The sequence below is a fragment of the Babylonia areolata genome, chromosome 19 (genome assembly GCF_041734735.1).
Source record: "Babylonia areolata isolate BAREFJ2019XMU chromosome 19, ASM4173473v1, whole genome shotgun sequence".
NCBI lineage: Eukaryota > Metazoa > Mollusca > Gastropoda > Neogastropoda > Buccinidae > Babylonia > Babylonia areolata.
The window spans coordinates 22,220,275-22,248,263 of record NC_134894.1 but is presented as its reverse complement, the minus strand read 5'-3'; the positions used below and the strand labels follow the sequence as shown (position 1 = coordinate 22,248,263).

At 40.5% G+C, this 27,989-nt stretch overlaps 1 protein-coding gene across 2 annotated transcripts; it reads left to right on the top strand.

Annotated features, from left to right (window-relative positions):
* The first annotated feature begins 4,579 nt into the window (after window positions 1-4,579).
* On the top strand, window positions 4,580-18,143 carry LOC143293538 (uncharacterized). Of its 2 annotated transcripts, XM_076604461.1 has the most exons (3): window positions 4,580-5,995; window positions 12,802-13,654; window positions 17,320-18,143. In XM_076604461.1, the coding sequence occupies exons 1-3, from the start codon at window positions 5,948-5,950 to the stop codon at window positions 17,394-17,396; spliced, it is 978 nt and encodes a 325-aa protein (XP_076460576.1). In that variant the 5' UTR covers window positions 4,580-5,947; the 3' UTR covers window positions 17,397-18,143. The 2 variants fall into 2 exon arrangements, with proteins under 2 accessions (XP_076460576.1, XP_076460575.1); XM_076604460.1 differs by lacking the exon at window positions 17,320-18,143 and having other exon boundaries at window positions 12,802-15,206.
* Window positions 18,144-27,989: the final 9,846 nt, after the last annotated feature.

The following is a 27,989-nucleotide window of genomic DNA, read 5'->3' as shown; positions in this document are numbered from 1 at the left end:
AAATAACTTAATTCGAATTGTTTACTAAGTTGGACTGGAAAATCAATCTGATCTAAGTCATTCGGATGAGACAATAAACCGAGGTCCCGTGTGTAGCGTGCACTTGGCGCACCGAACAAGAAAGAATATGGCGATAAAAGTGTTGTCCTCTGGCAAAAAATTCTTTAGAAGAAATCCATTTTGATAAGTATAGATACACAAATATGTATGCATGAACTCAAGGACCGACAAGCGCGTTGGGTTATGCTGCTGTCAGGCATCTGCCGAGCAGATGTGGTTAGCGTATATGGATTTGTTCGAACGCAGTGACGCCTCCTTGAGAAACTGAAAACTGAAAATGCTGTCGTATTCTCAAGACCCCACAGGGAACAAAAGGATTAGATTGAAGGACTAACCGATGCACACACACACACACACACACACACACACACACACACTGACACACATGCACACACACACACACACAGCACACACACACACACACACACACACACACACACACACACACACACACACACACGCACACACACACTGACACACAACACACACACACACACACACACACACACACATCATGTACACGCACACACTCATACTGCGAAACTCAGACGCACATGTAAGTTGGAATTGTTAAACATTCACCTGCGTAGTAGTCACACTTATAGACTAAATCAGCCTCTAAAGCGTTTCAATGGCAGCTGGTATAATACTTAGTTGCACATGAGAGTAAAAGAGTCAAAACAATGCGGACAAAATAGCTATGATGAAGCACTATCACTACTCTGTGACACTTTCATTTCGGGGATTCTTCTTTAACTTCATTTCGATTCTTCTTTTGAAAACACGACAGACAGCCCTTTTAACACACACACAGGCGGAAAGTATGTTAAAAGGGGAGTATCTAGTGCATTATAAACATAATAATAGCAATAATAATAAAATAAAAGTGTGCACAGCTATTTCCGTCTGTTTCATCGTCTGTGATTGAATCCGGCTGTGACGCTATCCGAGAAAATAATTAACCATAGAATTATTATAATAATAATAATTATAATAATGGTATTTATATAGCGCTGAATCTTGTGCAGAGACAAATCAAAGCGCTTATTTATGAGAAAATGGACTTTTTAGCTGTCGTGGAAATTGTTGGCGAAACATCGATCGACAATCAACACAGTGCTAAAATGGGAAGCTTTTAAAGACAGCAGAAAATCCAAGGAAAATCGAGGCCAGGGCTGACTCAAGGACAGATCGGAGGTTGATTCAGATCATTGTGAAAAACAATCTTAGAAAGCCTATGGAAGAACTCTCAGATCCATTTTAATTAGGTGAATTGTTTAAGAATTGGAAACATCAACAGTGAAGAGAAGTCTGAACGAATTTCCTTACAAAAGGAGAGTTGTTGGCGGAAAAGAAAAGGAAAAAAAAGAAAGAAAAAGGAAAAAGAAAAAAAAAAGAAAAAAAAGGAAAAAAAAGAAAGAAAAAAGAAAAAGAAAGAAAAAAGAAAAAAAAAAAAGAGAAAAAAGAAAGAAAGAAAAAAGAAAAAAGAAAAAAAGAAAGGAAAAAAAGAAGAAGAAAAAAAAAAAAAAACCAAAAAACCAAAATAAAACAACAAAAAAATCTCCGAGAAGAAGGATCTCGCAAAATAACAAAAGCGTATGGTGTAGATCTACACTGCACAAGACAGTAGATCAGTATTGGAAACAAAGTGATATTTCTCTGACTAAACTCAGGTGATGTTCGGCAAAGACAAGAATGTGTAGGCCATCAGTGTCACGTTACAGCAGTGTCCTGACTGGCACCACACACCGACTTGATGTGCGAGTCATGCACTAAAGGGAGGTAACATTGATCGATCGGTTGTGATAACGCGGCTCAGGTTAATTCCCCTACACAATCAGGGTTGAGTTGGGGAAAATGCTTTTTTTTTTGTTTTTGTTTTTTTTGTTTTTGGTTGTTGCTATTGTTTGGTTTGTTTTTCATTCAGCCCTCGAAAGGCTTAAAAAGGGAAAAAAGGAAAAGCAAACAAACAAATAACAACAAAAACAACAGAGAGAGAGAGAGAGAGAAAAAAGTAAATAGATATATAAAAACAGTATAAACCATGGCTACACAAGGAGACATTCACAACATTTTGTGTACTTGAAATTCATTTCACCTGTGTTGTGTTCCACACACATCGCTCTGTCCCATCACACCGAACTGACCAAAATGAACGCATGCAGTGCTAACTTCATTTTTTAAGCTATCGAAAAAGGACGAAAAGAACGCCGGCTATACATATTACGTAATTGTGAAAAATGTTATCATTTACTTCCTTCTTATGTCCATAATGATTATGTATTATTTTTTAGTATGTTCCTATCAGCAATCTCATTAAAAAAAAAAGTGTATATAATAGCAAAAGCTCACAATATATGTGTTCCGCTGAATATGTTTTTCACATCGACCACAGCATGGGAGCAACCAGTGATATAGAAAGAACATCACAAGTGACCGCCACACACTCACACAAGCAAACAACTGCATAGCCTGACAGCTGCTGACGGGATGATGATAGCGTGGATTTCCATATCCGTGCGTATCTTCGTGCTGATCGTCATCGATTTATTGATCTCAGTCACGTGTTCTGCTGAATGTTGGATTCATCAAGGGGCGGTAACTCAAGTCGATTTTTACAGGTCAGGTAACGGGCAATGTTACAACAGGATTTTAAAAAGATTTTTGTTGTTGTTGTTGTTGTTGTTGTTGTAATTCTATTTCATTATCATTAAAAAAAAATGGACCCCTCTCCCTCTGAATATAATCATGTTTATATGCGCGTGTATGTGGACAGTGTGGCCTGTGTGTATTCATTCAAGTTAATGTTTCATAAACAACTGTGGCCAGTTGTCATGTTCTTGTGACAAATTCTGCTCTGTTGAACATGGGAGTACTCATAGATAACAAGTGTAATATCTGCAAAGATATCAAAAAAAGAAAAAAAAGAAAGAAGAAGAAGAAAAAAAAGAGATACGGTTCTCCATTATGCATGGGGGGAAGGGAGGGTGGGTGTGTGTTCATGTAATCATTGGGGACAGATTTTGTGAGACATTTGAAAGAAAAATGTTTCCATTGTGAAAGACTTACTTATGATACTCTAGGCTTTTTCGACATAAAAATAAGATGGATATTTCACACATATTTTATAAGTAGCTAAATTCTATGTACACAAATGTAGAATCAAAGTAAAGCCGATATTATACATGTTCTCAAATGATCTTAAGCAGGCATATGTGGTAGACAAGTATGTTTCTGACATAGCTACAGAACATAACAGGTCTGTGCAAAAATAGACACTACATCTATGTTTAGTACAAGAATAAGCTACTCCATGTAACAATGGAATTAATACGTTCTTGAATATGAATTGTTCTGCCTACATTATGTTGTGGAATTGTAAATGTTCAGAACATCATCATGTCTTTACCTCTTGATGAATATAAAGTATATAAATTTTGTATCTATAACCTTTGTCTGAATAAAAATGTTGAGGAAAAAAAAACAAATAATGGGACACCAATCTGAATGTACTTTGGAAAATAGTTCTACAAAGATTGATCTCATTCATCTAGAATATTTTATTGTAAAAAAAAAAAAAAAAAAAAAAAAAATTAGTAAAGGCACTGTTGAAAAGCTATGGTGTTTTGATCTCCGAGTAAGGTCTAACACTGTCTCCATTCACCCAAGTGGTCAACAGAGCGCAAGAGAGTTTCGTGCTTACATGGTTTATAGAGGCGTGTCACATGACCTGTTCTCTCGAAGTTGATTGGCTCTCCGATATTTCGAGCAACAAAGGCGATCGATGAATGTGACGTCAATTGCTCTATTTTCCTCACACACACACACACACACACACACACACACACACAATTTTCGGTTTGACAAAACACTCGGTTTGTGATGGTGACCAGTAAACAAAATAGAGCATGGTTTTTTTTGCCCAAGTATTTTAAAGAGAATAACTATTCTGCAGGTGAGTTTTGTAAAGTTATTTCTGACGAGATTCTTATGGTCGAACTTTCACAGGCATTAGTTCATAGCCCTATTTCTACATTCCTTTAATGTACTTCAGAATTGTGTTTATGGTTTCTGATCATCATTATCACTACTGAATTGTTACTGTTAAATGTAATTGCATGTTAGTTATGCATTTATTTTATTTTATTTTATTTATTTATTTATTTAAAAAAAAGAGAAAGTTTTCTGCCTTTTCTGTTTTCCTCTTCCCTCTCTCCTCCGCTTCGCCCCCCCCCTTTTTTTAATCAAGTTTTTTATATTTTTTTAAATCGTCTAATATCACTGATAGTGAAAAGACGCTAAACTAAAGAACGAACACACACACACACACACACACACACACACACACACACACACACACACACATACTTGTCACTGACGCAACAGTCAGAAATGCCAGCGCTACTCGTTCAAATTCCTCCTTCCCCACTCAACCAGTGTAAATAAAGTCAGCCAGTCTCATTGTCAACTACCCCGCACAGCAAAGCGGGTAGGTGAATACAGATAGATCTCCGTGAAGTCTCAATCCCCTCCACAGGAAGCAATAGGGTGTGCCGGCTCCGTGGGAAACGACACTTGGCCGGGGACCAGAATAGGAAGAAAAGAAAGGAAGAAAGGAAGGAAGGAAGTGACAGCGAAGGTTCCACTTTCCCCCCAACCCTCCCAGCAGTGAGACTTGGGACCAGACAGCGGCGCCAGCGTTACAAGGGACGACACCACTGAAGTCAGTGTCAGTGTCAGTGTCAGTGTCAGGGACGTGAAGGGACAACAGTCAGTGCCGCCCGGTGTCAACAGAAGAAAAGGGCGAAAGTCAGTGTCAGTGTCAGTGACGAGAGGGGACGACACGCTGAGGTGTCAGTGTTTGTGTCAGGGCGTGAAGACTGAAGTCAGTGCTATTGTCAGGACGAGAAAGAGCGACACATTGAAGTCAGTGCCATTGTCAGGACGAGAAGGGACGATACAGTGAAGTCAGTGCCATTGTCAGGACGTGAAGGGACGATACAGTGAAGTCAGTGCCATTGTCAGGACGTGAAGGGACGACACATTGAAGTCAGTGCCATTGTCAGGACGTGAAGGGACGACACATTGAAGTCAGTGCCATTGTCAGGACGTGAAGGGACGACACATTGAAGTCAGTGCCATTGTCAGGACGTGAAGGGACGATACAGTGAAGTCAGTGCCATTGTCAGGACGTGAAGGGACGATACAGTGAAGTCAGTGCCATTGTCAGGACGTGAAGGGACGATACAGTGAAGTCAGTGCCATTGTCAGGACGTGAAGGGACGACACATTGAAGTCAGTGCCATTGTCAGGACGTGAAGGGACGACACACTGAAGTCAGTGCCATTGTCAGGACGTGAAGGGACGATACAGTGAAGTCAGTGCCATTGTCAGGACGTGAAGGGACGATACAGTGAAGTCAGTGCCCTTGTCAGGACGTGAAGGGACGACACATTGAAGTCAGTGCCATTGTCAGGACGTGAAGGGACGATACAGTGAAGTCAGTGCCATTGTCAGGACGTGAAAGGACGACACATTGAAGTCAGTGCCATTGTCAGGACGTGAAGGGACGATACAGTGAAGTCAGTGCCATTGTCAGGACGTGAAGGGACGACACATTGAAGTCAGTGCCATTGTCAGGACGTGAAGGGACGATACAGTGATGTCAGTGCCATTGTCAGACGTGAAAGGACGACACATTGAAGTCAGTGCCATTGTCAGGACGTGAAGGGACGACACATTGAAGTCAGTGCCATTGTCAGGACGTGAAGGGACGACACATTGAAGTCAGTGCCATTGTCAGGACGTGAAGGGACGACACATTGAAGTCAGTGCCAGTGTCAGGACGTGAAGGGACGACAGTCAGTGTCAGTGTCCAGAAGCAGCTATGGGACTCAGGAGTCGTGTCCGACGGTTGGTGAATGTGTGTGGCAGGGTGAGTCCTGGTGTGTGAATGTGTGTGTGTGTTAGGGTGAGTCCTGATGTGTGTGTGTGGCAGTGTGAGTCCTGGTGTGTGAATGTGTGTGTCAGGGTGAGTCCTGGTGTGTGAATGTGTGTGTGTGTCAGGGTGAGTCCTGGTGTGTGAATGTGTGTGGCAGGTTGAGTCCTGGTGTGTAAATGTGTGTGTCAGGGTGAGTCCTGGTGTGTGAATGTGTGTGGCAGGGTGAGTCCTGATGTGTGTGTGTGACAGTGTGAGTCCTGGTGTGTGAATGTGTGTGGCAGTGTGAGTCCTGGTGTGTGAATGTGTGTGTGTGTCAGTGTCAGTCAGACTCGTAAAACCCCACCACCGGTCGATCGATGTAGAAGTGAACTAATGTGAGAGTGGTGGCCCACAACGAAGGCAGAAAGAGTAGCCTTTCCATCAAACCAATGACTGCCACCAAACGTGTACAGAATACTGATTATCCCCCATAGGTTCTATCGGCCAAAGTCAGTCCCCAAGCTGAACCACCCTGGGACACAAGTCAGTGATTCAGTTTAATATTTCAAAATGATATTTTAACAAAAATAACGTATTTAACGAACAATAGAAAACAATAATATTAACAGGTTTTAATTTTTCCCTAAAGCGTTCAAGTACACACACAAACGCACACGTAATGCCCCCCCCCCACCCCCCCAGGCCCCCCCTGCCCCCAATGCCCACAAAAAAAATAAAATAAAAAAAAATAAACCAAACCAAACAACAACAGATAGATCGCAAGATAACTCATTCAGCAAGAGCAAAGAAAACCTTCAGTACACATAATAAAAATGTTCGCAATGAACCGGAACTGACAAAATGAAAAGACTTGATGAGAAAATACCGGAGACGTTTTTCTATATATGTATGTATGTATGTATGTATGTATGTTATAATGATGATGATATAAATGATATATTCATATAAATAATTTGTCCCTAAATTTATCTATCTCTGTGTGTGTGTGTGTGTGTGTGTGTGTGTGTGTGTGTGTGTGTGTGTATAATCAAGAGACAAAATTATTTATTGTTACGGTTGTGAATAATTGTCCATTGACTTGAAGGTGTTGGTTTTTATCTTATTTTATTTATTTATTTAAAAAAAAAGTATACATATACACAGGTAAATGGCAGTGACATTCTTGTCACCAAGACTGATAATTATGTTCGTTCCAGTCAAACAAGTTCACACAAGTCGTTGTGCCTAGTAATTGGCAGTCTGATTCAAACCCTCCACCGTTCTCATGCTTTTCTCGTTTTATGTTCTTTCATTCTACACACAGACACAGACAAAAACACACAGTCACACACACACACACGCGCGCGCGCGCACACACACACACACACACACACCTTTGAGACAGCACAAAACACCCAAACCAAGTCTCACAGGAAAAAGGCATAATATGTGAACCTGATTTGAATGTCTTTTGTCCTGTCTCTCGGGTGGCGTTGAAAGGGCTCTTGTGTGTAGAACTGTGTGTCTCACCGTGTGTGTGTGTGTGTGTGTGTGTGTGTGTGTGTGTGTGTGTGTGTGTGTGTGTGTGTGTGTGTGTGTGTGTGTGTGTGTGTTTGAAATGCTATTGTATGTAAAACCGTGTGTTTCACCGTGTTTTATTTTGTTGTTTTTGTTTTTGGTGTGTGTGTGTGTGTGTGTGTGTGTGTGTGTGTGTGTGTGGAAAAGGCTCTTGTATGTAGAACCGCGCGCGCGCACGGCGTGTGTGTGTGTGTGTGTGTGTGTGTGTGTGTGTAGTAGTAGTTCTACATACAAGAGCCTTTTCCACACACACACACACACACACACACACACATACAAGAGCCTTTTCCACACACACACACACACACACACACACACACACACCAAAAACAAAAACAAAAAAATAAAACACGGTGAAACACACGGTTTTACATACAATAGCATCGATCTCGATGGACACACCACCAGTAGTAGTAGTAGTAGTAGTAGTGGCCAGAGTCATCATATTATGTTTTACGTGTCGAAGTAACATTAGATGAGAGGAGTGATGGTAGAGGAATAAAATGCATATAAACCCTAACATGTGTGTGTGTGTGTGTGTGTGTGTGTGTGTGTGAGTGTGTGTGTGTGTGTAATGTGTGAGAGAGAGAAAGAGACAGAGAGAGACACAGAGAGAGAGAGTTGAAAAAAGAAAGAAAGGCTTGAGAAAGGCTTGTAAAATGCAAACTGGAAGATTAAGTATGTAATTCAGAGCCTTAATGGTAGCAGCGAGTTCAGCTGTGAATACCGATGGATTTACAACAATAGAATGTGTGTGTGTGTGTGTGTGTGTGTGTGTGTGTGAACCCTCGCTCTTTTCTCTAAGTCATAGTCGAATTTGACCGAGCATAGCAGCCCATCTGGTGATGTTTTCTTGAATGTTAACGCTTCATGATTTATATATCTGCATGCGGTTATTTGTACTCTTGTATGCCGATGACAAATTTTTACTTTCTGAAGGATGACAGCAGTCTCTCAATGTCTTTCATAAATATTGTTTAAAATGGAAACAAGAGGTTAATGTAAAGAGACCTAAAGTGATAATATTTAATTCTTAAAAAAAAAAAAGCAAAAAAAAAAGCAAAAGACTGCTTTTAAATTCGATGCTGCATGTTTGGATGTTGTCGTTTCTTTTGAATATCTTCGATTCGAGTTTGATAGAAACGACACTTTAAAAAAAAAATTCTATAAAACTATAAAACAAACAGAAGAAAAAGTGAAAAAAAAAAGAAAAGAAAAGAAGAAGAAGAAGAAGAAAAAAGAGAGAGAGAAAAAAAAAAAAAAAAGAGAACAGACTCAAAAAGCTGTTTTCGTTACTTCAGTCAGCCAGAAATCAATATTTGCCTGTATACATTGTTCTTAACATGTACTAGTCTGTGATTGTTCCTATTTTGTTATATAGTGCAGATATATGGGGTTATGGAAATGTAGATGTACTTGAAAAATTAGAACTGACATTTTCGAAACGCTTGTTCAGATGTAATAGGGATACTATAACAAAATGATTTATGGGGAAAATGGTATTTACCCAATTGGTGTGTTAATGAAAATGAAATATTTTCGATTCTGGACTGGCTTAGTGTTATCAAACGCAGACAAATATTCAGGATAAAAAACCTTGATACTTGATTTATATGAAAATTTTTTTTTCCCCTTTAAAATGGATGAGTAAATCAGACAAATTTTTAAAATAGAAACAGGGTGTGGCAGTGTGTTGGGAAGCTCAATCATTCTTATATAAAGTCTCTTTCTGCAAGAATGCCAATATAACGTTGGAAGATAATTTCAAGAATTCACTGAGACAGGATGTAGAAGCGAGTACTATATGTTTGTTCTATCGCAATCTTAAACGGAAGCAAAAATACACAAGTCAAACGCCTTGACCAGTACGTTATCAGCTTCTTCAAATTTCGGAAGGCGCAAGTTAATTAAATTTGCAAATGTTGTGTCGATACTTTTTTTTTGGATGTTTGTATTTTGTCAGCTTCTATGGGACGCTGTTTTCTTTTTGGAAATGTTGAAGTGGGCATGGGATCATTATTTTGTAGGGATCCTCCATACTCCAATCAGAGTGAAAGGATACTTAAAACTCGAAAGTTTATTACTGCGTGTGAACGACTGGTGCGAAAGCGCTTTGATTTGTCTCTGCACAAGAATCAGCGCTATTATTTGTATTTCTTTTTATCACAACAGATTTCCCTGTGTGAAATTCGGGCTGCTCTCCCCAGGGAGAGCGCGTCGCTACACTACAGCGCCACCCAATTTTTTTTTTTTTTTCCCTGCGTGCAGTTTTAATTGTTTTTTTCCTATCGAAGTGGAATTTTTCTACAGAATTTTGCCAGGAACAACCCTTTTGTTGCCGTGGGTTTTTTTACGTGCGCAAGTACATGCTGCACACGGGTCCTCGGTTTATCGTCTCATCCGAATGACTAATATTATTATTATTATTGTTATTATTATTATTATTATTATTATTATAAGCAGATGTAGACATACATTATGTATGTCTTCAGTTCAGTTCTAGCCCGGAAAGATCAAACGAGAAGAGATGAATACGACAGCATTAGAACTTCACGGTCCAGTGGAGAGATTGAAGTCTGCCGTCCCGGTAATGCGTCATTGCTGGTGCCCTGGGGTAGTGGGTAGGGCCTTACCTCGCTCAGCCTAGAAAGCTGTGAACATTCTGCACTTGGCTTAAAGTGGTGTGCCTGCAGCGGAATGCATGGACACAACACGTTCAATGAGTCATAAATCTTTTAAAGGCGGACCCCTGTATTTACAGCTTGAGAGCAAACACAGATTTTTCCCATGACACCTGTACCCCTGAACCAACCAACTGACACACACACACACACACACACAATATATATATATATATATCATAAGTAATAGCACACGTTTATTAAGACTCTGCAGCAGTCGCGGTTGTTAACGAATGTGTGACTGTCCACGTTCTTTGCATGAGCATAGAGACAGGTGATGTAGTCTTTTTGACCTTCACAGTAGTTTCAGTTTCTCAAGGAGGTGTCACTCAGTTCGGACAAATCCATATACTCTACACCGCAACTGCTAGGCAGATGCCCGACCAGCAGCATGAGCCAACGCTCTTAGTCAAGTCTTGAGTGCATGCATATATTTGTATTTGTATTTCTTTTTATCACAATAGATTTCTCTGTGAAATTCGGGCTGCTCGCCCCAGGGAGAGCGCGTCGCTACACTACAGCGCCACCCATTTTTTTGTATTTTTTCCTGCGTGCAGTTTTAATTGTTTTTCCTTTCGAAGTGGATTTTTCTACAGAATTTTGCCAGGAACAACCCTTTTGTTGCCGTGGGTTCTTTTACGTGCGCTAAGTGCATGCTGCTTACGGGATATCGGTTTATCGTATCATCTGAATGACTAGCGTCCAGACCACCACTCAAGGTCTAGCGGAGAGGTAGAAAATATCGGCGGCTGAGCCGATTCTCTCGCTTCCTAGGCAGACGCGTTAATTCTAGGACGCGCTACTTCTGTATATATTTGTATACCTGTCAGAGTGGATTTCTTCTCCTGAATTTTGCCAGAGGATAGCACGTATGTTGCACTGGGTTGTTTTTTTCAGTACGCTTAGTGCATTCTGCGCACGGGACCTCGGTTTATCGTCTAATCAAAATGATGAGACGCTCAGTTTGATTTTCCAGCCAAACTCGGGAGAAAGGAGCGAGAGCGGGATTCGAACCCGGACTCTCACGGACACTGTATTGGCAGATAAGCGTCTTAACCATTCTGACGCCTTTCTTCGTGCCTTAATGAATACACAATAATACCCGTTCCACCGATAAAAGCTATAGAATCTTAGATCGTACAGATAGACAACGTTTTTTTTCCCCCACTCATTGGCTTGTAATCACAAACACACACACACGCACACACACACACACACATACACAAACATGTACGCGCGCGCGCACGTGCGCGCACACTCAATGAAAATAAACACACACGCACACACACACACACAATGAAAGTACACACACACACACACACACACACACACACACACACACACACACACACACATGTCCAGACTGCCATACTTGCAAGATAAACATATTAGAGGAGTGGTGGTGTGAATACACTTTATCTTTACTAAAGCGTGAAGACACTGAGAAAAACCTTGACGACAACAACACAAAGAAAGCTTTTGAATTAAGATTACAAAAGACTTGACTAAACATGAACAAAATAACGTCAGTACAATTCAGGACAAAGGCTGCAACTGTCTCACACAGGAAAAAGACATCGTAAAAAGACTGAGAACTGCTCCTAACTCTACAACAAACAGAGCAAAGAAGATGCAAGTGTTCAAAGAGTACAAGATTCATAAAATGAGAATGATTTTCCAATACTTTGTGAGGAGCCATTCTTTTCTTTTCTTTCTCCAGCTAACGAAATCGTTACAAGTACCCGTGAAAATTAAACTTGTCGGCCATGTCTGCCATTTGTGATAATTTCAAGAGTAAATCGTTTATTAATACAAAAAATAAAACAGGGCTGTGAACATCGCCCTGCTTGACACCAGTAGTACAGTTTATAATTGAAGTTGATTTCTGTTTTCATACGTGCTCTTTCATTATTGTGCTTGCTCTTGATACATTTACACACTTCTAAGTTATTGCGATTTTTCATCAAAATGGTCAATGATAAATTTTGGCTAATTGAATCAAATGCTTTTTCAAAGTCTAAGAAATCATTGTAAAAGCTTTCGGCTTGCAACCAATTATTTCTAAACCGAAGCGAAGAAGCTGAACATGTGACCAATAATAGAATATACCTTTTAAAATCCTGCTTGGATACCCTTAGAAATGTCATTTGTTTGAGACCCAGACTACTGTTCACGATATTGCTAAAATGTTTACTGCTGGCGTTACACAGAGCAATGCCTCTATAATTAACAGCGTTATCTTCATATCTTTTATCATATAATGGCAAGATTACAGATTCATACATTAGGATATACCTTTTATCAAAATGTACATCGAAGAATTGGGGAAAAAAATCAGCAGTTTGATCACAAGGTGTTCTCCTCCAATTACTCTGTATGGTCTTAGAGCTGTTCTAGTTAGAGAGAGAGAGAGAGAGAGAGAGAGAGAGAGAGAGAGAGAGAGAGAGAGAGAGAGAGAGAGACGGACAGACAGACAGACAGAGACTGAGAGACAGACAGAAAGAGCTATTGAGACAGACAGAGAAAGGAGGAGAGACTAACAACTGTTTCTCTCTGTTGCAGTGTACCGGCTCCAAGAGGAAGAAAGTGTTGGCTGGAGTTGTGGGTTTGAGCATCCTCTGTTATTTTGCGATAACTGCGACCGGTGTATTTCCTGGGGTCAGCAACTTGACTGCTAGTGTGAACCGTGCCCCTCCCCAGCCCCAGAGGAAGATGCTGGTCTACGTGTGCTTGGAGGAGCAGGGGTGTGCCGGCTGGGGGGACCGACAGCGATCCATCAACAGCATGTTTCTTCTGGCACTGGTGACCAACCGTCGCTTCGGCATCTTGCTGCAGACCCCGTGTGACATCAGAAACTTCTACACGCCCAACACCTATGACTGGAGCATGGACTGGGAAGATATTGAAGGAAGAAGTAAACGCCTTATCCATCCCGACAGAGATCTCCCTGTTTCAGACATCAACCAGAAATACTCGGAAGATGTTCTCTTTGCCCGCGTGAATTCAGAATGCTTCAAAAAGATCAAGTCCAGTCCACACTACAAAGCACTTTTGCCGACTTGGGCAAAGAGAAGCTACACAAATTACTTCCACGATGCTTGGAACATCTTGATGAAACCTTCCCCCAAGGTGCAACAACGTCTGGACCAGTTCCTGACGTCAGTAAACTTCTACAACAGAACTAAACCCCTGGTGGGTGTGCACATGAGAATGGGCAGGAACCCTACCAACCCCCTGGAGAAATTCGTGTTCAACAACGTGTCCAGTCTGGGTCCCTTGTGGCTTCGCCTGGATGAGTACGTCAAGAACGGCAGCCAGCTGTTCGTGGCCTCCGACAGCCAGGAAGTGAGAGACATCTCCAGAAAGCGCTTCGGCAACGCCCACCATGACACGGGTGGTGTCATCATGCACGTGGGTAAGCAAAGGAACGACGCCAGAGCTTGCCAAGGCTTTGAGGATGCCGTCGTAGACCAGCTCATTCTTTCTTATTGTGACATTCTGTTCATCTCCAGGGGAGGTTTTGCCACCAGGGCTGCAGCAATGGGCGGCCGTGTGAAAAGAATGATCGTCTTTAATAAAGGAAAATTCAATTAGATCTACCTTTCAGAGAGAGAGAGAGAGAGAGAGAGAGAGAGAGAGAGAGAGAGAGAGAGGCGTAGCTGTTGCCTTTCACGTGCCAACGCAACTTTCACGTGCCAACGCAACCTCTAAATTCTGACTTTCTGCAAGAAACAAATATTTGTAAATCTGCATTTGTAGAGATAAGACGTATAGTTCTATCCGTAAATATTTAACCACTGAAGCAGCCAAAACCCTTGCCTGTGCTTTTGTATTATCAAACCTGGACTATTTCAACTCACTCCTTTCTAACTGTCCACAGTATATTCTTTATAAGCTACAAAAGGTACAGAATTCCCCAGCAAAGCTCGTTCTTCGAGCGAAAAATTATGATGATCCTCAACCACTCCTTCAAGAACTTCACTGGCTCCCAGTCCAAGCACGGATTGAATATAAGCTTGCAACGCTCTGTCATAATTTTTTCACTGGCTCATCCCCTGCTTACGTCCATGACCTTCTGTCTGTCTACACACCTTCTAGACAATTGCGCCCATCCTCTGACTCTCGTTTTCTGTCTGCCCCCAGAATTAGAACTGAAACGTCTGGTGAAAGAGGTTTCTCTTACAATGCTCCAAAAGTGTGGAATTGTCTCCCTTTCACTATTCGTCATATAGAAACTGCCCCACCTTTAAAAAAAGCTCTTAAAACCTGTCTGTTCCAGCATAATAACTGAATCCCTTCCTTTTTACCCACTGTTTTTCTGTTTCCATCCAGGTGTTTTACAGTGAATTAAATTTTTTTTTTTTTATCAATGATGATGAATATGTATTATGTGTTTTTTATCTCTATTTTTTTCTCTTAAAACTTTTAAGTTCATGCTGCATGCTGTAACAGTATGAATCTTATTTGAGCGCACGCGCGTGCGTGTGTATGCGTGTGTGTATGTTTTGTGTTGTGTTGTGTGTGTGTGTGTGTGTGTGTGTGTGTGTGTGTGTGTGTGTGTGTGTGTGTGTGTGAGAGATTCGGACATGTGTGTATACACATGCATACATATATCGTAATGACATGTGTCTTTGCGTGCGTGAGCGCACGCGTGTGTGTCTGTCTCTGTGTGCGTGCGTGTGGGTGTGTGAGGGGGGGAGGGGGAGGGGAGGATGTGTGTGTGCATTTCGTCTGTGCATGCTTTGATGCTTGGTTTTTAATTACGTAGAAGATGTGGATGTGATTTTGTGTATAGAGTTTTTAATTTTGTTATAATTTACTCGTGTAATGTGCCTTGAGAATTACTGTATTTTAGTGAAAGGCGCAATATAAATAAACTATTATTATTATTATTATCATTATTATTATTATTAGTTTTAGGCCTCTGTTTTGTATGAGGAGCCCCAAATAGACGAGAAACACTTGCACTCAGCTGTCTGGATGCAATTTTGTTGTCTTTTTGGGTGGTGGTGGGGGGTGGAGGGGTCGGGGGTGGCGGTGGGGTGATGCTTATATGGTGCTGGATATCGCGCCATAGAAAAACTATGTATTATTATTATTATTAAATCATAACTGAAATCAATCACTTATCACATGGCACTGTATCGGCGTAAGCCACTTACGAAAAAACATGATGGCTGAATCACAATTACCATACTGCAATACTTATCACATGGTGTTAACCAATATTTGATATTAGTCCAATATCTTGTAATCACCACAACAGAATTGAAGACATATTATACCCCAATAACACCCTATCACTGTGCTACTCTCATATAAATACTGGAAGCACTAAAGCAGTAATAACATCAGCACATGAAGTTATACATGAATGAAAAACAAGATTATAGAATAAGCGGCTTCCATTCTACATATTGGCGAACTGGGAGATTAAATAGTAAGTCAATGTTCAATACAATGATTGCAAGAGATCAGGCTTGATCAGGAAGTGGTACAGCTAGCTAATGGATAAACACAGGTTATCTAGTTGCACAGAAGAATCCAGATATCTGGACAGCTAATTCAGGCCTGTGTTCTTCAGTTAAATTTCCTCCTTTGAACACGGGATACATAAAGCCTAACCTTTCATTAAATAGATCTTACCGCTATGCTTATGCTGTTGCAGATGAGAAAGAATGCATCGTCCTTAGAATATTCTTAAACAGTTCACATGTGTCTCTTCTTCCTCGTTCGCCTCCCGTTGGATGAGCAGCCCGGTGTCCTCGATGAAGGCTGCCGGCCGTCCTTCGCAGCTCCTCCAGGGTGCCGTGCAGCTTGGCTTCCAATGCTGTCGGTGTTGGCAAGTACTTCCTCCTGGATGCTGCATGCGTCGTACACTGGATCAGTGAGGGGAGGCGAAAAGATTTCCGCGTCAACACTCTATATCAATGACTGAGTGTGACGTTCAAAAGAAATAAATGGGCGAGCGAACATATCATGACAACATGACGGAACATCACATCAAGCATAACGAGACCTGTTACTGAGCTACAATTAAATTCATCTAACAGTTTGCCAACTTCAAACGCTATCAACACAACACAGACAGTCGACTTTCAGCACTGGAGTGAGAGCTGGCCTCTGAGGAGACACACACACACACGCGGAGTAGGCCGTAGCAGCAGGTATGCACCAACACTGCCATGTTATAAGATGCCTCACAGCTATTTATAATCGACCACGCGAACCACAAAGGTAGCGCGGCGGGTGACACTCCGAAACGAGACTGTTGAGCTCAATAATGGAATAATTTGTGTCACCGTTCACGCGTTCACGGACATATTTCTAAATGATCCCTGAACTAATTTACGTCGGACTGGTCGCAAATGAAAGGGCTCAAATCAACCTTTCTAATTAGTTTAAAATGAAGCGTTGATTATAAAAGATGAATTGGTAATCTTAATTTAAATCACCTGAAACTGAACACTTTCGTAGTTCGTAATTGCACTAAATCAAATTAACGTAGGTAAACACAAATGGCATAGTTTTAAAGATGGAAGTACAACAATTCTACCAGTATGTAATACTTGTAGTTTTCTGATCCAATGAAAGAGAAAATTAGTTAAATAGTGTGTGTGTGTCAGAAACACAGATTTGCACTCGGTCAAAGCCAGCAACAACAACTGTATGAAGAAATCTGTATTGTATCTTAAATCAGTTGATCTATTTTCATCGGAACACTACAATAGTATGGTTGTAGTGTGCGGTATGCTATGCGAACACGTGCATAAATGCGTCAGTGCATAAAATGTCCGAGTTCAGCTCAGTAGGTCAATTGCGAAACGTCGTCTGCAACAGCTTGTGCCCTGAAGTTAAGCAACTGTGGTCATCGTAACCAGCCGATAGCTTGGCTACATTATAATAGTTATACTTATTATTGTTTTCATTATCATTTTGATTATTATCATCATCATTAATAGTAGTAGTAGTGTTGTTATGATTATTATCATTATTATCATCATTATCATTATGGTCGTTGTTAATATTGATTTGATCATTTATCTAATCATTTATCTATTGATTTATTTATTCCCCAAGGCCTTGACCAAGCGCGCTGGGTTATCCTTCTGGTCAGACCTCTGCATGGCAGATGTGGTGTAGCATATATGGATTAGTCCGAACGCAGTGACGCCTACTTGAGAAACTGAACTGAACTGTCATCATGCAGTTTTGAATGCAAACATGGTCTTTATTTTTATTGTATTGTTTCTTTCTTTTCTTTTAATTTTTTTTTATATTGCGAATGCTGTCTGCCAGTCATTCTGACTGTGTACGCATCCTGTCATTAAAGCGAAGGGAGTTAAGTAGGTATGATTGCGTGTATTGCACAGAGTGTCAAACTGTGTTCTGAACGTACACAGTTTGGTTTCAAGGGATAAGAATATTTGGGTATTTGAGCACTTTGTACAGATTAAATAAATGACTGTAAAACGTTTTCACGATACTTTGATTCAGAGATACAGATGATTTCGCAAGATGGAACAGAGGCATAGAGATTGGAAAAAGATTTACTGACTGAAAAATTACATTTGTTGCAAAAACTCTATTGTCACACTCCAAATTATTTTTATTGTCACAGTTCAAATGTTGATGCTTATGGAGAACTGGGAATATTTCCATAATATGTGAATTTTTCCATTATTCGTGATTTTTAAAAAATAATCTTTTCTGTGTGCAATGTATATCGAACTCGTATAAAAGATGCAGTTTAAAGGTTATGAAATGTTACACAATTTTGACTATAATGGTAAGTTTACATGGGCATAAAGTTCGCTTGTATCTATGTATTTGTGTTCGTTTTGGATTATCAAGGAGGTGGAGAAAAATACCAAAAGTTTTTTTAAATTCATCATTTATTCATTTATTTTTTTTAACAGAATGTAGAAGGCAGGAAAGGAAACGATCGCATTCAGTGATCTGTGGTGACTGATTTTTCGTAAACGAAACGCTTGAAACTTCTACTAGTATGGAACCATATATTTCAACTGATCTATGTAAATACATCAAACAGACAATGAGCAACTTTAAATGTGGCGTTTCCGATATTTCTGTACATTGAAAAGATACAGAACTGGTGATTCTCAGAACTTGTAATGCAGCTTGTGTAATTCTGCAACTCAGGACGAAACACAATTCGTTTTGGAGTGTCCAGCTCTTCATGACTTGAGAAAAAAAAAAAGAAGTCAAACTGGAACTTCCCCACTAGTGTCAAGTTAACGTTTCTTCTCTCATCTGTGACTAAACAAATTAGTAAATATTCAGCAATATTAATGTTCATACTGTTGGTTGCAAATAGTACTTACATTTATACTGACACAATGATTGCGCCTCGTGTGCACCCATTCAGAAGGGGCTAATGGTCTATCTGAATAAATTATCTGAAGTCTGAAGTCTTCTTGTCATTCTGATGTGCGTGCGTGCGTGCGTGCGTGCGTGCGCGTGCGCGCGCCGGCGTGTTTGTGTGCATTTACACGCCTATGTCAATGTGAGCACGTAGATTTTTTTTAGTTTTTATTTTTGGCAGAAAATCAGCTAAAAAATGAATGAATTTCCAATTAATTAATACATAGGAAATCAAATCATTCGGCTGAACACGAAAACATTTTCCAATGAACGAGGTAGCACAAGGAGTGTTTAAATAATGGCAATTCTGTGATTTATTCTTTCTTTAATTCTTGTGTGTGTGTGTGTGTGTGTGTGTGTGTGTGTGTGTGTGTGTGTGTGTGTTTGTGGTGTGTGTGTGTGTGTGTGTGTGTGTGTGTGTGTGTGTCCATCTGCTTTGATATCATGGATCGGTCATTGTTTAGATACTCCTTGTGCGCCCCAGTTCGTGGGAAAATGTTTTCGTGTTCAGACCAAATGATTTGTTTGATTGACGTCTTGATTGGTTAGAAATTCATTCCTTTATTTGTCAACTGATCAACCAGCCCTCCCAAGCAAAGAAAGAAAGGAAAACTTTAGTAGTCTTCATTGCTTTTACGCACAGGAATATGTAAATACTCATTTACCTTCTTATGTAGCATGTAACGTACAACAGCATACAATCTTTGGCACAACGCGCGAAATGTGATGATTCAGTGCATGCAGAGAGTAAAGGGAAATAATCGATCTCGTTTGTTGTTATAGACTGCATTAATACCCCTGTAAAGATATTAAAAAAAAAAAAAAAAAAAAAAAACAAAAAAAAGCAAGAAAGAAGAAGAAGAAGTAAAACAAAGCACATCGTTGAATAAAAACAGCATATTATATTATTCATACATGACAGAGAGCGACACTGACACTGACATTGACACTTTTTTTTTTTTTTGCATATTGGGAAATAGCGTTTTACAGCTCTACTGCCAAGGGGGATAATTCAACTTGTGTGAACAACAAAAAAACAACAAAAAACTAAAAAGAAAAAAAAAAAAAAAAAAAAAAAAGGAAGAAGCGAGAAGCGATAAAGGGAGCGAACAAACAACATAAGTAAGATGTAAGATAGTCAGTCGTGTTCGACTTTGAACATCAGAACAGCAGGGGAGGCAACTGCTGTCCCAACAATTTGGGCTAGAATTTGATTATAGTGGAGAGCGTCTTGCCCAAGTTACGTCCCCACTCTCTCGGCCAAGAGGGTTTTAGGACAGTTGGTGTTGGGATGGTTCCCAAAGGCCAACTAGCCCCCAAGGCTGCAGCACTAAATAGCCAGTGCAATCTTGCCTCCTAGTTTGAGAGTCATAGTCCTTCACAAAAGACTAACTCACTCCATACGAACGGCGAAAGAGACGACGTTAACAGCGTTTCACCCCAATTACCATCATCAAAATATTGCAAGTGGAAGGCTGTTATACTGAAGAGGTGAATGTTGACAAAGAATACCACAATTCTGACGACGGAAGCTAAAGGTTGGGTCATTCAGACACCCACTGGACATCCGAGGGGTCTGTGTAGAGGAGAAGAGAGGACTGGCCGTACTGAGTGAGCTAAGCTGTAATTGACCATTGATCATACAGCTCTCACTTTGCTCGTTTTGGCCCAGCTGTAAGCTAATGTCAGTCTGTGATACAAGCTGAGCGTTGGGCTCAAACACTTAAGTGCACATTTAAAAACTCGTAAACATTCGTACAATCTCACACGTAACATTAATATTTGTATTTGTATTTCATTTTATCACAACAGATTTCTCTGTGTGAAATTCGGGCTGCTCCCCCCAGAGGGAGCGCGTCGCTACACTACAGCGCCACCCCCTTTTTTTTTTCCCTGCGTACAGTTTTATTTGTTTTTCCTATCGAAGTGGAATTTTCTACAGAATTTTGCCAGGAGCAACCCTTTTGTTGCCGTGGGTTCTTTTAAGTGCGCTAAGTACACCTCGGTTTATCGTCTCATCCGAATGACTAGCGTCCAGACCACCACTCAAAGTCTAGTGGAGGGGGAGAAAATATCGGCGGCTGAGCCGTGATTCGAACCAGCGCGCTCAGATTCTTTTGCTTTCTAGGCGGACGCGTTACCTCTAGGCCATCACTCTACATATATGTTCCATATTACTCATGTATGACAGTCAATTAGCTGACACCAAAAATACGGACATATGACAATCTAACCGTGTAGAAGAACTTCTTTTTTTTTTCGTTATTTATCTATCATATACTATCTTACATTTTTCTACGTCATGTTACAATCATGTTGATATTTTTCTGATGTTAATAATTTCTTTTTGATATTATATTCTTCTGTGATATATTTTGTGAATGAAAATATAAAGTCTTCATTATCAGATGTAAGAATAGCTACTATATCATGTCTACGTGCAAACGGATGTGTAAAGAATTTATAGTTATTTCGAATAGTATTGTATTCTTTACAAACGAAGACAAAATGAACCTCGGTTTCAGATTTCTGGTGACACGTTTGACATAAATCACTGCTCTCACTGTTTCAACAAACCATGTTTTATTTGCATTTAGCCCAGGAGTTCTTGATCTAAATCGGACCAGAAGACATCATTGCCAGATGTTTGCAGTCATTGAGGTGTATTTTTCAGGTTGGAAAATGTTTTTGAATGAGAAATACCAACTGCATTTTGTATTTTCTGTTATGTCTGAATGCCCGTTTTGTTTGTAGGTGTTAATGAGATGGTCCTTAAATTCTGAAATAAATGCAATGTCACTACCGACTCCTTGGTTGATCCAAACGATTCCAAAACCGTTTTTCACCAGGAATTAGTTTTACACTGCCTATCCAATTTTTCTTTCCTTATTCATGTTGCTGTTATAACAAATGGTAAGCTTGTTTACACAGTCTCGTTGGTGATAATTTTGTAAGTTTTAACCAATATCTAATGCACTTAATTGTTGTACTAATTTTTAGTGGGTATCTACCAGTTTAGCCATATGCTGTTTTGTTTGAGGAGTGGAGAGGTATGGTTGAAAACGTTTTATCGCAAATGTGTGAATTACTTCTATCTGTTTATTGTCATAGGTTCCAGACCAGATCACCACTCAAGGTCTAGTAGAGGGGGAGAAAATATCGGCGGCTGAGCCGTGATTCGAACCAGCGCACTCAAATTCTCTCGCTTCCTAAGCGGACGCGTTACCTCTAGGCCATCACTCCACATCACTGTAGTAATATATTGTAAGCTTTCTTTGCATAAATCTTAATAGACGTAAAATGAAAAACCATCGAGGCAACCATGTGTTTGTTCTGTATTGTCAATGTGTTCTGTGTGGCTTGTTCAGGATTAACTCACTCAGTACGGCCAGTCCTCTCTTCTCCTCTACACAGACCCCTCGGATGTCCAGTGGGTGTCTGAATGACCCAACCTTTAGCTTCCGTCGTCAGAATTCTGGTATTCTTTGTCAACATTCACCTCTTCAGTATAAGAGCCTTCCGCTTGCAATATTTTGATGATGGTAATTGGGGTGAAACGCTGTCAACATCGTCTCTTTCGCCGTTCGTATGGAGAGAGTTAACGTCGTCTCTTTCGCCGTTCGTATGGAGAGAGTTAACGTCGTCTCTTTCGCCGTTCGTATGGAGAGAGTTAAAGAGGCTATGCTTTGTTTCCAGTCAATCTTTCGCAGATGACACGCAGCTTTATAGAACATGTCACCCTACAGAAATAGGTCAAACCATACAGACTTTACAGTCATGCATCACAGATGTCAGATCATGGATGACAGATCACAAACTCAAACTAAACGATAATAAGACAGAAGCACTGCTCATTCACTCAAAGCACTCATTTTCTGACTTGCCTAAGCCTTCATCTATCCTGGTAGGGACCTCAGACATACCTTTCTCAGCATCAGCACGCAATTTAGGTTACATGCTCTCTGATGACATGACACTCGACACACACATCAACCACATTTGTAGGTCAGCATATGCATCACTCCGACACATCAGCTCCATTCGGTAATAACCACAGAAACCACAAAGACTTTGGTCTATTCTTTCGTTCTATTTAGACTAGATTGTGGAAATGCTCTTCTTGCTGGCTGCCCCAAATACTGTATTGACAAACTTCAAAAAGTTCAAAACTCTGCAGCACGACTCACTCTCAAAGCTAAGAAACGTCAACACATCACTCCCCTACTCGCTTCCCTTCGCTGGCTCCCCATTCAAGCACGAATACAATACAAACTCTCAGTCCTTTGTCACAATTTCTTCACTAATTCTTGTCCTGTCTATCTTTCAGATCTACTTTCCGTCTATTCACCATCCAGACAACTCCGTTCTTCGAATGACAAGCGCACACTGTCCATTCCAAAAATTCGTACTAAAACTTATGGCGAACGTTCCTTTTCTTTTGTTGCACCTAAACAATGGAATTCACTGCCCTCACATCTCCGTTATACCCCATCACCTGCATTCAAGAGAGCACTCAAAACATATCTTTTCAAACTGTACTTTTCTCACTGAACTTTTTCCATCTGTATATGCTTGCTGTGACTTTTGTTGCTGGATGTGCTTTTTGCGTTGGGATATCTGGTTCCCTGGTGTTTATTTTTGACAGTGGTGAATGTGGCGTGCTTTGTTTTGCTGTGATTTGCACCTGTGGGATTTGAGACTGTGATGGCGCCTGTGTCAATTTACATGTGTGTGTGTGTGTGTGTGTGTGTGTGTGTGTGTGTGTGTGTGTGTGTGTATACATATGTATATGTACATGCATACATGTGTATATGTGTATGTATGTGTATGTATATGTGTGCTCGTTCTTTAGTTTAACGTCTTTTCACTGTAAGTGATATTAGACGAGGGATGGAAAAAAATCGAGTGGGAGGAGGGGGAGGGGTGATTACTGTGTACGCGTACGAGTAAGTGAAAGTGTGTGTGTGTGTGTGTGTGTGTGTGTGCGTGTGTGAAAATGTATTGATTTAAGTATATGTGTGTGTATATGTATATATGTGTATGTATGTGTATGTGTGTATGTATATATATATCTCTCTCTCTATATATATGTGTGTGTGTAGGTATATATGTATATATATATATATATATATATATATATATATATATATATATATATCTTTTATCATGTCAGTCTTACATATGCATATTTTAGCCATTGTCATGTTAAACTTTGTAGACTTTGTACATATTTTACGACACTTAGTCTTAAATTTCATTATTTTTATTGTGAAGCGCGGTGAGCCCCATCTGAGATGGAGGTACTACGCTATATAAGTCTACATTTCATTATTATTATTATTATTATTATTTATGCCAGTCTTGAATAATAGCTAATTTGTGTTTGCACATTTCTTCCCAGACACCACCACATTAGATTTTTCTGAATTGACGATCAAATCAAGTTGCTTTGCTGTGTTATACAATATATTCAACCGAGTTTGAAGGCCAACTGGGCTATCAGAGAGTAGATCTGCTATCTATAATCGACCAGTATTTCACGAAACACACGATTAAAAGCATTTATAAGCCCCTATCTCCAGCACCTTGACTGATCCATGCATCATCAAATCCATTTTCACATAACTTCATTCGAACATTTGACTATTGGTCCACTTCTTCGGTCATACCCTGTTATGCAATTCTAACAACATTTTGTACGCTTTACAAGACAATCTGCATTCATCCATTTGTGTGAACTTCTCACTGTATCGGTAGGTCTACTAAAATAGCCGACACCAAACAGCAGAGAGTAACGATGCTGGGATCGTTCTCCCCCAAATGATTGGACGTTTGTAACTAGAATCGATAATTTTTTCAAAGCATATAGATGCATTTTCTCACAGCGCATAGCGGCAATGTAAAAATCCCATAATTCTGATCTGTTATGGATACTAGGCAGGATCAGCACATCAACTATCAAAAAAAACAACATGAGTTTCATAGATTCGTTCTGCAATGAGTGTAGCCGAGAGCACGCTTTTCTGCTTTGCTAGTGAGGTTTTTACATGCAATAGTAAAAATCAAACACTCCTAAGTATTTATACATATTTATCATGCGCGTTACTACTATTCCGTCACTCTGGAACCAAGCTTAAGCAAACGAAGAGAAAAAGGATCCGCCCTGCTCAAACTGACGTTTCATACAACAGAGTGGTCAAAGAAACTTAGATGAAAAAAAGAAATATGTTGAGGACTTAAACCAAAACCTTATGCAGACTGGACCTGATGATGACTTGACAATAGATGATCTAAACGAAGCAATAGCTAAATGCAAGAAAGAATCGGCTCCTGTCTCAGACAAAGTTCGCTACTCAGACATCAAGGAGCTATCGGAAGAAGACAGAAGCAAACCAGTTTCCACAATGGACATGAACTGGAGGACTGGACACACAGCTTCTTAAAACCCATACCAAAAACCAGAAAAGGACCATCGTCGGGTAAGCGGCTACCGAATCCTAACCGTCGCATGCAAAACTGATATTGCTGGAAAGCTCATGGAACGCATAATAGCCAGGAAACTTGCAAGGGATCTTGAACAGAGGCACATTCTCCCTTCAAATCAAGGTGGTTACAGAACTGGTAAGTCTACATGGGAAAATGCGGCTGCTTTCGCATATGAGGTATATGAAGGATTTCAAAGAAAAGAAAAAACACTATCAGTAGCAATCGACCTTGAAGATGCCTACAATAAAGTCCAGTTTGCACACCTCATGGAGCTGCTACTAAGGTATGGAGTAAGTTTGACACTGACAAGATGGATAGCAGCAGCGCTTCAGGAAAGAACCGTCGTCCTACGCCTCGGAGTATCCATGGGACTGCCACAAGGATCTCCGCTCTCTCCTGTCCCCTACAACATCTACACGGAAGGCCTTGCAGACTAATACAACAATGGAATAGCTGCGGTGCTTACTCTTGCGGATTATGGCCTGGTCTTCAAAACTTCGAAAAATGCTCAAGAAAGAACTGAAGCCGTCCAGAAACAACTGAACAATATCGCTCAATGGTGCAAGGACACAGGATCTTCCATCAATCCAGCGAAAGCCCAAACGTTGCCCTCAACAACAGAACCGCGAGCAAATCACCACCACCTGTGTCATTCGATGGAATTCAGATCGAGAAAACCGAATGCCTACGCTACCTAGGAATACAGTTCGACAGGATGCTGACCTTCAGAAAACATACGGAAAATACTGCTCTCAAATGCAAAAGGGGTCTTTCAGTCTTAAAAGCAATGGCAACCAAAGGTATCGAACAAAGCCACCTCTTCCTGCTATATCAATCACTCGTTCTCAGTGTGATCAACTACGGACTTGGGCTAACAACACCGTCTTAAAGCAGCCTCCTAAAATTAGAAAGAGTTCAAAATGAAGCTATGAGGCTGATCCTTGGAACAACAAAAGACACGCCTACGGCCGGAAACCATGTGATACCTGCTTAACCTTCCTTCAGTGCAGGCCAGAAACAAGTTAGAACAGGCTAAGATTTACTTCAGAGCATTAGTAAAACCTCAAAACCCACTGCATGGTGCAGTCAGGGAACCAAAAGCCGGCCGTCTAGGACGAGGAAGATCATGGATGGGGCAAGCAGAAGACACAATCCAGCTAGAAAGCCGACTACTAGACCTGAAAGAAACAAAAGAATGGGAGGAAAACCCCGAAAACCTCAATTGTCTATTCAACACAGCCATTTCACCCACTCTAGGAAGACATTGTCGGGAATGGCCAGAGGGCAAAACTGATGCAGAAGTGAAGCTACTCATTGAAGAAAACAGTAAAGAAGAGGACATCATCATATACACAAATGGCTCAGTCACCAAAGGCCAATCTGGCTGGGGATTCACTGCGAAACAAACTGGAAAAACAATCAGGGAAGAGAATGCTGCCTACAGAGTCACAACCTCCAGCATAACAATAGAAGCTGAAGCTGTGGCACATGCTCTCCAGTGGTTATCATCTATCCATATGCCCGGAAACTAACATGCCATGATTCTAACGGACTCAATGAAACTCATACAGAAGATTTAAAGCAGAATGGGAAGCCCAGAGTGGCATAAGGCAATGCGCAACTTTCAGATTAAAAAACTTGCATAGTCATACTGCCCGGGACATGCTGGTGTTAAGGGAAATGAGCGAGCTGACAGACTTGCTGGTAATGCAATGACAACGAGCGGCCTACATCTAGGAAAATCGGAAATCCTCAGAAAAGTCAAAGAATACCAAAAAGAACATGGGCGTGTGTGTGTGTGTGTGTGTGTGTGTGTGTGTGTGTGTGTGTGTGTGTGTGTGTGTGCCGTGGATGCTGCGATAGAAATGAGTGTGTGGAGGAGGGTGGTAGTGGTGGTGGTGGTGCATGTTAATGTGTGTGTGTGTGAGGAGGGGGGGGGGGAGGGGCTCGTGTACGTTTATGTGTATTTGTTTGTGCTTTCATATCTGTGAAACAGCATGTTTGTTGCATATCGGTTGTGCATGTGTGTGTGCGTGTATGTGTGTCTGCATGTTTTTACATTGATTTGCTTATCTATCATCATTATTGTCTTCTTATTTTATTTCCAGTTATTATTATTATTATTATTATTATTATTATTATTATTATTATTATTAGTGGTAGTAGTAGTAGTAGTAGTAGTAGCAGTAGTAGTATCTTTTTTTTTCTCTCAATGCCTGATACTGAAGCTGATACTGATACTGATATGAGCTGATGCTGATACTGATTCTGAAGCCCATCTTTCTCTTGCAGATAAGTACTCTCTTTTTCAAAACCCAGTTACGTTAATTAATGTTGTCCAAATTCACACCTTACTGAAGAGAAGCAATAGTTCGTTTACAGACTATTCAACTGATTTTTCAATTAATTTTGTAACCCTGCCTCTGTTTCTAATAGAAATACGACATCATCAGCTAAAACGATGAATAAAAATTTCCAAAACGGCGTTCGTGAATGTACGTGAACTATACCTTCCAGGGTTTACAACTCCTAATGTCAACTCAGTACGCAAAGAAAGAAAAACAACGCTGGACTAAGCATACCGCCTTGTTTCACACCAGATGTACAGCAGATGTACGGCATCTTCCTATCGCCTCCCAAGACCGAGGGCTGAGAGTGGTGTGTGAACTAACGCGAACACACACACACACACACACACACACACACACCACCACCACCACCACCACCACCAACAACAACAACAACAACACCAACAACAACAACAAACAAACAAACACAAAAAAATAACGGAAAAAATCAAAGCGCCGCACCTTCCTCACTCAGTCATTTCCCAGCTAGTCTTTCAACCAACCATGCATTGCGTGTGGATTTCTTCTTTG

Bases quoted from the DNA above. Each gene is read 5' to 3' on its own strand.
- LOC143293538 (XM_076604460.1), top strand. From the start codon at position 5,948: ATGGGACTCAGGAGTCGTGTCCGACGGTTGGTGAATGTGTGTGGCAGG. The intron at 5,996-12,801 runs GTGAGTCCTGGT...TCTCTGTTGCAG, and splicing joins TGGTGAATGTGTGTGGCAGG to TGTACCGGCTCCAAGAGGAA.